The sequence below is a fragment of the Procambarus clarkii genome, chromosome 2, assembly GCF_040958095.1.
Source record: "Procambarus clarkii isolate CNS0578487 chromosome 2, FALCON_Pclarkii_2.0, whole genome shotgun sequence".
Taxonomy (NCBI): domain Eukaryota; kingdom Metazoa; phylum Arthropoda; class Malacostraca; order Decapoda; family Cambaridae; genus Procambarus; species Procambarus clarkii.
Window position 1 is genome coordinate 10,692,415 of NC_091151.1, and position 11,482 is coordinate 10,703,896.

General features: G+C 38.2%; 1 protein-coding gene across 1 annotated transcript; it reads left to right on the forward strand.

The window, feature by feature from the left end:
* Window positions 1-2,242: 2,242 nt before the first annotated feature.
* Window positions 2,243-6,083, forward strand: LOC123751481 (uncharacterized). Its single transcript, XM_069328206.1, has 4 exons — window positions 2,243-2,386; window positions 3,586-3,791; window positions 4,611-4,752; window positions 5,613-6,083. Exons 1-4 carry the CDS (start codon window positions 2,284-2,286, stop codon window positions 5,960-5,962), a joined length of 801 nt encoding a protein of 266 aa, XP_069184307.1. The 5' UTR covers window positions 2,243-2,283; the 3' UTR covers window positions 5,963-6,083.
* The last annotated feature ends 5,399 nt before the right edge of the window (window positions 6,084-11,482 follow it).

The following is an 11,482-nucleotide window of genomic DNA, read 5'->3' on the forward strand; positions in this document are numbered from 1 at the left end:
GATAACATGTCCAGTAATCTCTTTGGTTTTATCAAAGGCAAAAGTACTGCGGATTGTCTCTTAAAGTGCTTGTCTAATGTGGATGACAATTGTAGAGTTTTTGTTGATCTACAAGGAGCGTTTGATAAAGCCAATGGGGAAGTAATCTTATACGAATTAGCCAATCTGGGAATAACAGGGAGATTGCTACACTGGATAAGGGATTATCTACAAGGCAGAAAAGGTCAGGTGTATTACCAGGGATACATGTCTGAGGAACGGAGGTTTCAGTTAGGTACCCCACAAGGGGGAGTATTAAGTCCAACCCGTTCTCACACAAGACAGTACATATATGACTAGTGCTTAAAGTCAATATGTGGAATGTGATTTAGTACATATGTGATATATTCCCAGTTAACTTTTTTACCAAGGCTCAAACTCTTCCTCACGTACCAATTTACGTCTCACAGTACTCGTCCATCAACGTAGATAGCTGAATAGTCGTGATTGGTTCAATTATAACGAAAATTGTAGTTTTCAGGTCCCACATGGGTTGTGAAATTCACCTACTATTGTCCATGCTCTTATAATATTACAGATCAGCTACATCCTATTGAAGGCTCGTAGTTTTGTTTTGAGAAATATTAGTTGTTCTTAGTAAATTATAATAAGCACAATAAATTATTACATAGAATAAGTGCTTCACCAATCAATATTATATACCATAGTTTGTGCTTTAGAAATCTTTAAAGAATGTTTTGTAGGAACGCTAACAGAAAACGATGTTATGTTGGAATGTATATAGGGTAAACTACTGCAAACAGGATGGTATGGTGTGGATTATTGGAAACTATAGGATTAGTATAGGGTCCACTACCACCTGTTAGGTGGGTAAGGGGTCCAATAACAACCGCAGGATGAGTATGGGGGTCACATCCACCCACAGGAATGGTATGGGGATCACTTCCACCCACAGGAAGGGTATGGGATCCAATACCATCCACTGGATGTGTATTGCGTCCACTACCACCGACAGGATGGGTATGGGCTCACAACCACCCACAGGATAGGTATGGGGTCCAATACCACCCACAGGATGAGTATGGGGTCCACTATAACCCACAGGATGGGTATGGGGCTCCAACCACCCACAGAATAAGTATGGGGTACAATAACACCCACTGGATATGTATGGCATCCATTGCCCCCACAGGATGACTATAGGGTACAGTATCGCCCACAGGATTAGTATATAGGGTTCACTGCCGCCCACAGAGTCGGTATGGGGTCCACCGCCACCCACAGGGTCGGTATGGGGTCCACTACCGCCCACTGGGTCGCTATGAAGTCAACTACCGTCCACAGGGTCGGTAGGGGTCCACTACCGCCCACAGGGTCGGCAGGGGGTCCACTGCCACCCACTGGGTCGGTAGGGGGTCCACTGCCGCCCACAGGATCGATAGGGGGTCCACTGCCGCCCACAGGGTCGATATGGGGGGGGTCCACTACCGCCCACAGGATCGATAGGGGGTCCACTGCCGCCCACAGGGTCGGTAGGGGGTCCACTGCCGCCCACACGTTCGGTAGGGGTCCACTGCCGCCCACAGGGTCGGTAGGGGGTCCACTGCCGCCCACAGGACCGATAGGGGGTCCACTGCCGCCCACAGGGTCGATAGGGGGTCCCTTACCGCCCACAGGGTCTCTATGAAGTCAACTACCGCCCATAGTGTTTGTATAGTGTCCACTATCGCCCATAGTGTTATTATGGGGTCCACTACCCCTCATAGGGTCGGTATGGGGGTCCATTACTACCCACAGGGTGTGTCTGGGGTCTATTTTGGCAATACTGCTTTTCCAATCTCATTTGTTGTTCAATGTAAAATATTTGTTGCTCGACTTGCAACAATTTATATATATATATATATAGTATAGTGCCTTTGCAATAATGTACCAATGTGTGTATTTTCATAACTCGTTTTAAATTGTTGAAAAATAAATAACTACATTGTGAATGCAAGTCAATGTTTACATGCTAAATCAGAGTTGCCAGATTCCGCTTAAAATAGCAAATTGTGCTTATTTTCAAAGCTTGAGAATTTAGCTTTAAAGTAGTTAAAAAACTACGAATTTCGCAATTTGCTATGTACTTTAGTGTACTATTTTAAAATAAGGTTGGTTTTTAAGCTGCAAGTCATATGAATCTCAAAAAAAGTATATTATTAACAATCTTATCTCCATAGTTCACTAGTTTCTGTAAATCAGATCTGGTAACTGTAGGCCAAGTACTGGTAGACTCAAGACACAATGTGTGTTGAAGCTATTCTCTTTGAAGAAGTCATCTCGACAGGATCTTCCAGCTCCAGCTATAAAACTTCACCAAACATGGATCTACCTAGTACATCAAATGGTAAGAAATTACTAAACTGTAGTAAACTGAATCTGACACTGTCATATATATATATATATATATATATATATATATGTATGTGTGTATGTATGTATGTATGTATGTATGTATGTATGTATGTATGTATATATATATATATATATATATATGTTGTACCTAGTAGCCAGAACGTCGTACTCGGCTTACTATGCAAGGCCCGATTTGCATAATAAGCCAAGTTTTCCTGACAGTATATTTTCTCTAATTTGTTTTCTGATGAAATGATAAAGCTACCCATTTCATTATGTATGAGGTCAATTTTTTTTATTGGAGTTAAAATTAACGTAGATATATGGCCGAACCTAACCAACCCTACCTAACCTAACCTAACCTATATTTATAGGTTAGGTTAGGTTAGGTAGCCGAAAAAGTTGGGTTAGGTTAGCTTAGGTAGGTTAGGTAGTCGAAAAACAATTAATTCATAAAAACTTGGCTTATTAGGCAAATCGGGCCTTGCATAGTAGGCTGAGAAGTGCGTTCGGGCTACTAGGTACGACATATATATATATATATATATATATATATATATATATATATATATATATATATATATATATATATATATATATATATATGAGGGGTACCACCTCTGGTGCAAGTGTAGGGACCCATAGCCTCGGAGAAGAAAATAAAGAGTACTCAGAGAAGACCTTGTGGATCCTCACTGAACACTTTCATATTTTCTTCTCCTACCACCCTTATTCTTTTGGTATGTGTGTATATTTATCTAACTTTATTTGAAAACGTCATTACACAGAAAAAGTTACAATATTGATTATATATATATATATATATATATATATATATATATATATATATATATATATATATATATATATATATATATATAATTTTTTTTTCTTCCAATAATATAGTATTCGCTTGAAATTAACAGCCTGGTCAATCAGGCTGTTGGATTCAACTCCTCTCAGTTTTGTTATACGAGTTACAGCATGGTTAATCACATCCAAAATTAAAGTTATTTCCAGATGCAGTCCTAAAATTTTTAACATTGCTCTCACTAGTGTTAATGTAGATTATTTCATAATTTAAATAATATATTTAATTACTGTAGTACATTTTAACAACAATTTAACTTATAATTTTTGCAGCATAGGTCATTTGAATATAAGTATTTTATTAGAAACTATTTCCTTCAGGTCTTCAGGGAAAATTCTTGAGGAGATGCACAAACTGCAAACAATGTGTGCATGTCCGAAGCAATGTTTGCAAGTTCTGCCAGTGTGACTTCCGAAACAGTAGAGAATTAATGAAGAAAGAAGAGGAAGCCCGTTTTCTACTTAAAGGCAAGAAGGCTTTAGAACGAAATACAGCAAGCCGGGTTCTACGAAGGATTGAAAATCAGGTATTGAAGTTTGTCTACATCTGTTGTATTCATTTGTATTCTTCTTATGCTGAACTTGCTTGATAAGGTATAGAATCAACATGAATAATGCTGTACAGTACTTACATACTATTTGTTTATTTATTTATATACAAGATAGCACACTGGGATTATGAGAGTACATAGAATTGATGTTTTTACATTCTTGTAAAGCCACTAGCACACATAGTGTTTTGGGCAGGTCCTTAATCTAACAGATAATTTTAAATAGGCAATTTAAAGCTTAAATGGAAAAAATTGGCTGGTACATTGTAAGAAAGTATCACAAAGATTACTATGTACATTAAAGTAAAATTTGAGGGTTATCAACATATAAATTGTAGCATAATTTGAGGAATATTTCAAGGTATAATATAGTAAGATATGCATTCAATATAACAATCATGATATAAGGTGATAGCAATGATTACAATGGAAAAGTTGTATGGTTTAGGCACATATATTCTGGCATTGGATTTCATAAGATACAGTGCGAGTTTAATACACTAGTTAGGAAACTATCAAGAAAAAATTTAGGTACTTTTTGGTTTTATTTTTTAAAATGGCAGAAGTTGGACAGTTTTTAAATTTGTTAGCAAGTTAGTTCCATAGACAAGGTCCCTTTATTTGCATAGAGTATTTACACAGAATAACTTTGACTCTGGGGATATCAAAGATATTTATTTCTGGTATTGTGATTCTATTATGGGTTCTATTGCACATGCCCAGCTATGCTTCAAACATTTATTTTGTTGCATTTTCCCAGATAGTGTTATTGTTTAAATATTATTTGCTTTTCAGCTAACATATCTGCGTGGCTGTGGGTATGAATCAATCGTTATCTATTACAAGAAAGGACCAGCACGGGTGACGCATGGTATCCTACCAAACAACGTAATACAAGAAGAGGACAAGAAGATCTTCACCACTAACTTCTTTTTGTGTAAGTAGTTCACATAATATATAAATATATCACCACCTATTATTTTCTCTCATATATATATATATATATACATATGTATATATATATATATATACATATGTATATATATATATATATATATATATATATATATATATATATATATATATATATATATATATGTATATATATATATATATATATATATATATATATATATATATATATATATATATATATATATATATATATATATATATATAATTTCAATTCAATCATCTCTGTCGTTGATGTATATGGCAAAAAGTGTGTGGCCCAATACAGCACTATGTCTTAACGTAATGGGTCCAAGGGCCCATAAGGTCTCGACAGCATTAAGGGCCCTTTAGCAAACCAGTGTGCTGGTGCCCCTATGACACCCATGACGTCTTTGTATCATTTCAAGTTTGTACATGTACTTCTTAAGATATGGGCACCATACAACTGCTGCATATTCTAGCTTTTGTCTAAAAAAATCATGAACAATTTATTTATTATTTATCCATGAATGCCAGAACTAAACCCTGTGGTACTCCACTCGTGACATTTCTCCAGTCCAATACATTGCCTCTGATTACTGCCCTCATTTTTCTATCAGTTTGAAATTTTTTAATCCATGTTAGAAGCTTACCTGTCACCCCTCCAATATGTTCCAGTTTCCAGAACAAACTCTTATGTGGAATTCTATTGAATGCCTCTTTTAGGTCCAGATAGATGCAGTCAACCCAACCATATCTTTCCTGTAAAATTTCTGCGGCTCGATCATAGTAACTGATTAAATTTGTTACACAGGATCTTCCATTTCAAAATTTTTTATTTTTTATTTTTATTTTTTTTTCCAGCACGCACAAGGAAGCTTGATGCAGATAAACTTACATTAGGATCAGAAGGTGATAGCGATAATGCCCTGGAAAAAAATCCTGACGAGCTACAAGTGCAGCAGGTGCATAAAGTCCAAAAAGTACCGCAGGTGCAAGAAATTCAACAATTACAAAAAGTTCCGCAGGTGGAACATTTACAAAAAGTTCCGCCGGTGCAACAAGGGCTACCATTAGCAATCCTTCAGAAACAGCAAGAAGTACAAGTAGTAAAATTTGAACCACAGGGAACTACACCAGGAAAACAGTGTAGTAACAACGGAATGGGAATTTTAAAATACCTGAGGAAACAGGTAAAAAAGGACAAACAATAGAAATGGTTCCTTACACATTATTTGGTAGTTTATAGGTATTTTACTTATAATACTTTATATTATGTCTACAGTTTATAATTTAGTTTACAGTTAATTTACTTTTCAACTTCCATATCTTACATGAAGGATTTTTACTGTTTTTCATTTTTAAAACCTTATTAGTATCATTTATAGCTTAGTGTCAATTCACTTATAGTACAATATATGGAATAATTTACTAAATTCATTTAACTATAATAAATTTAAATAAACATTTTTACCCCAGGATGAGTTTCAGTCACCCTACCCAAAAAATTAATGTTTCTTTATTACTAATCTTGTGAGAGGTAGCTTATTGTGCAGCCCATACTCATTCTGTGAGTGTTAGTTTATTGTGCACCCCATAGTCATCATGTCACCCAAGCCTGCTGCAGCTGCACCTGAGGGGTGGTGTAGGGAACCATTAGTGTACTATTATGATTTGAGAGAGAGAATGCTCTGTGGACAGAGCATCAATATGGCTTAAGGCATTGAGCTTTGCCTCAAGATGAAGCTTGGGCTGATCTCTGATTTGCTTCTTGGGAGTCTTCATTTACGTGCACCCCATACTCAACCACTTTGTAGTAATTAATTGTGCAACCCATACTCATCCTGTTACCAGTAGTTTGTGCAACCCATACTTATCCTGTGATCCCTATCCCTCTACTTCAAGTCCCTCAAGGGGCGCACGAATTCAGTTTGGCATACTGCATCCTGCCTTCCCATCCCTAGCTACTGACCCATCACAATATTTTATTTTATTTTATTTATATATATACAAGTAGGTACATTGGGGTTGTGAGAATACATTGAATAGTACAGTATTTACAATCTTGTAAAGCCACTAGTATGCGCAGCGTTTCAGGCAGGTCCTTAATCTAACAGATAATTTTAAGTAGGTAATTTCTATCAGAATTGATAAATGATAATAAATACATTGTTTACATACATACATTACAAATACATACATATAAGCTCAAAAGCTTCATTGAAGGTTGTAACAGAACCCATGAGCACCACACCAGAAAAAAATACAGTTTTGATATTCCAAGAATACGACTTAATCAAACTAGAAATGCTCTACAAATCAATGGACCCAGAATGTGGAATGATCTTCCCAACCATGTTAAAGACTGTACCTCTCTCAACCAGTTTAAGATAAAAACTAAACACTACCTAATAAATTCACTAACCTACCTTACCCCTCTATTGTCAACCCATGTCTGTTATTTTTTTTTTTTTTTTAATCAACACTGTTTGTCAACCTATTGTATTTGTGCTGCTTTTTCAGTCATGTTCCCTCTTTTTTTTATCTTTATTTGTATTTGTTCTCAACACATTTTATTCTTTATGCTCAATTAGTATTAAGTTCTAGATATTAATGTTTTTCCTGCCCGAAACGCGTTGCGTAATAGTGGCTTTAGGCATTGTATGTACTAGCTCTATCTATATATCGATCCATTAATGTAACATTACTTGTATGTATGTACCTTACCTGAATAAACATATTTATTTATTTATTTATTTATTTATACAAGTTTAACTCTGGGGATATCAAAGAGATATTTATTTCTGGTGTGGTGATAATGGGTCCTATTACATCTGTCCAGGAAGAGTTTCAGAGCAGGATTTGCATTTAAGAACAGGGTTTTGTAAATGTAGTTGACACAAGAGAATTTATGGAGTGAGATTATGTTTAGCATGTTTAGGGAGTTAAACAAGGGGGCTGTGTGTTGTCTGAAAGCAGAATTTGATATTATTCTGATAGCAGATTTTTGCTGGGTGATGATGGACTTGAGGTGGTTTGCAGTGGTTGAACCCCATGCACAGATACCATAGTTGAGATAGGGATAGATTAGTGTATAATATAGAGAGATGAGAGCAGGGTTAGGTACATAATATCTGATTTTGGAGAGTATACCAACTGTTTTAGAGACTTTCTTAGTTATGTATTGTATGTGGGTACTGAAGTTGAGTCTCTTGTCTAAGAATAGACCAAGAAACTTTCCATCATTGTTATTGCTAATGTTTACATTGTCATCTGAAGCTGAATTGCATTTGTAGATTTGCTTCCAAATAAGATGTAGTAGGTCTTTTCTATGTTAAGTGTTAGTTTGTTGGTTGACATCCATAAGTGGACTTTTTTTAGTTCATTATTAACAACATTACAGTATTTAGTGTATGTGGGTTGGGGTTGGAGTAGATGAGTGTAGTATCATCAGCAAACAATATAGGTTTCAGAATGTTAAGAACATATACATCCTGCCTTCCCATCCCTAGCTACTGACCCATCACAATATACATCCTGCCTTCCCATCCCTAGCTACTGACCCATCACAATATACATCCTGCCTTCCCATCCCTAGCTACTGACCCATCACAATATACATGTAGTAGAGTGTTTTCTGTAGGCAATTTTCTAATTATACAATCATATGTTGCCCTCAGCTCTCCTATTTCATACATACTTTTTTTCTTTTGCAAGGGAGTAATTACTACATCTACATTACAATCCTCCCATGGTGGTGTAAATTTTCTCTTGGGCACAGCAATACACTCTGAAATAACATCATACTTAATAACATTAGAACATAAGGTATTCATATATGCTCTTTTCTTCATCATACATTGTTCAGTACTTCCCACCTTTTGAACTGAGAGGACCAATTCATTAGCTCCCCCACCTCTCATTAATCTAATGGCAGAAGCTACATTTATCTCTGCAATTCTATCCCCAATACTCTGCAGATTCAACTCCATCCTGATTTTCTCAATCATAGCATTTCTTGGGCATCCTAAGATAATTCTCATGGCTTCATTTTGTACCTGTGGGAGGTTGGTGCTGGGGTTACTGTGGGAGGTGTACTGTGTGAGGTTGGTGTTGGGGTTACCTGTAGGAGGTGTACTGTGGGAGGTTGGTGCTGGGGTTACCTGTGGGAGGTGTACTGTGGGAGGTTGGTGTTGTGTACTGTGGGAGGTTGGTGCTGGGGTTACCTGTGGGATGTGTACTGTGGGAGGTTGGTGTTGTGTACTGTGGGAGGTTGGTGCTGGGGTTACCTGTGGGAGGTGTACTGTGGGAGGTTGGTGTTGTGTACTGTGGGAGGTTGGTGTTGGGGTTTACTGTGGGAGGTTGGTGCTGGGGTTACCTGTGGGATGTGTACTGTGGGAGGTTGGTGTTGTGTACTGTGGGAGGTTGGTGTTGGGGTTACTGTGGGAGGTTGGTGCTGGGGTTACTGTGGGAGGTGTACTGTGTGAGGTTGGTGTTGGGGTTACCTGTGGGAGGTGTACTGTGGGAGGTTGGTGCTGGGGTTACCTGTGGGATGTGTACTGTGGGAGGTTGGTGTTGTGTACTGTGGGAGGTTGGTGTTGGGGTTACTGTGGGAGGTTGGTGTTGGGGTTACCTGTGGGAGGTGTACTGTGGGAGGTTGGTGCTGGGGTTACCTGTGGGATGTGTACTGTGGGAGGTTGGTGTTGTGTACTGTGGGAGGTTGGTGTTGGGGTTACTGTGGGAGGTTGGTGCTGGGGTTACTGTGGGAGGTGTACTGTGTGAGGTTGGTGTTGGGGTTACCTGTAGGAGGTGTACTGTGGGAGGTTGGTGCTGGGGTTACCTGTGGGAGGTGTACTGTGGGAGGTTGGTGTTGTGTACTGTGGGAGGTTGGTGCTGGGGTTACCTGTGGGATGTGTACTGTGGGAGGTTGGTGTTGTGTACTGTGGGAGGTTGGTGCTGGGGTTACCTGTGGGAGGTGTACTGTGGGAGGTTGGTGTTGTGTACTGTGGGAGGTTGGTGTTGGGGTTACCTGTGGGAGGTGTACTGTGGGAGGTTGGTGCTGGGGTTACCTGTGGGATGTGTACTGTGGGAGGTTGGTGCTGTGTACTGTGGGAGGTTGGTGTTGGGGTTACTGTAGGAGGTTGGTGTTAGGGTATTCACCTAGTATATCTTGTTTCTGGGTGTACTAACTTAGTATATGTTGCGTGTGTGTGTATACTCACCTAGTCTCACCTAGAATATCTTGTGTGTAAGTACTCAACTAGTACTCACCTAGTATACCTTGTATGTGTGTATTCACCTAGTATATCTTGTTTCTGGGTGTACTAACTTAGTATATGTTGCGTGTGTGTGTATACTCACCTAGTCTCACCTAGAATATCTTGTGTGTAAGTACTCAACTAGTACTCACCTAGTATACCTTGTATGTGTGTATTCACCTAGTATATCTTGTTTCTGGGTGTACTAACTTAGTATATGTTGCGTGTGTGTGTATACTCACCTAGTCTCACCTAGAATATCTTGTGTGTAAGTACTCAACTAGTACTCACCTAGTATACCTTGTATGTGTGTATTCACCTAGTATATCTTGTTTCTGGGTGTACTAACTTAGTATATGTTGCGTGTGTGTGTATACTCACCTAGTCTCACCTAGAATATCTTGTGTGTAAGTACTCAACTAGTACTCACCTAGTATACCTTGTATGTGTGTATTCACCTAGTATATCTTGTTTCTGGGTGTACTAACTTAGTATATGTTGCGTGTGTGTGTATACTCACCTAGTCTCACCTAGAATATCTTGTGTGTAAGTACTCAACTAGTACTCACCTAGTATACCTTGTATGTGTGTATTCACCTAGTATATCTTGTTTCTGGGTGTACTAACTTAGTATATGTTGCGTGTGTGTGTATACTCACCTAGTCTCACCTAGAATATCTTGTGTGTAAGTACTCAACTAGTACTCACCTAGTATACCTTGTATGTGTGTATTCACCTAGTATATCTTGTTTCTGGGTGTACTAACTTAGTATATGTTGCGTGTGTGTGTATACTCACCTAGTCTCACCTAGAATATCTTGTGTGTAAGTACTCAACTAGTACTCACCTAGTATACCTTGTATGTGTGTATTCACCTAGTATATCTTGTTTCTGGGTGTACTAATACTGGGTGTACTTCTGGGAAATGTAGTTGGTGGACCTGTGGTCAGGGTGGCTCCAGAGGTAGGGTGTCAAATTTCAGTGTTTATGGCAAGGTAAGGGAATGGTCGTCGTTGGTCTTGTGATTCAATATTTTCTTGTTGTCGCTAAGTTACACTTTTTCAGGTCTATATAGTACAATGGCCAGTCCTCATGTACCTAGTAATTATGTACCTTAAATTATGTACGTAAATTATGTAATTATGTTCATGTACCTAGTAGCTAGTAGTTATAGTGTCAGTTGGGGGTTAATGGGCCAGGCCGAGTGTGCCTGTGCCCCACAAATATCACCCTTATTGCTGACTAGTTGGTATAACGGCTTTTCCCAAACCTCTCTCTCGCCAGAATTATACTGACATGTGAATATCTTTGGCAGTTGATGAATCCTAAATATAAATAATAAATAAATAAATGTTTATTTAGGTAAGGTACATCCATACAAGAAATTTTTACAAAGATTGGTGGACTTATAGATAGATTCATACATTGCATAACTGCATGGCATAACTGGCAATCCCCTCACAGTGTTCAAGTGAG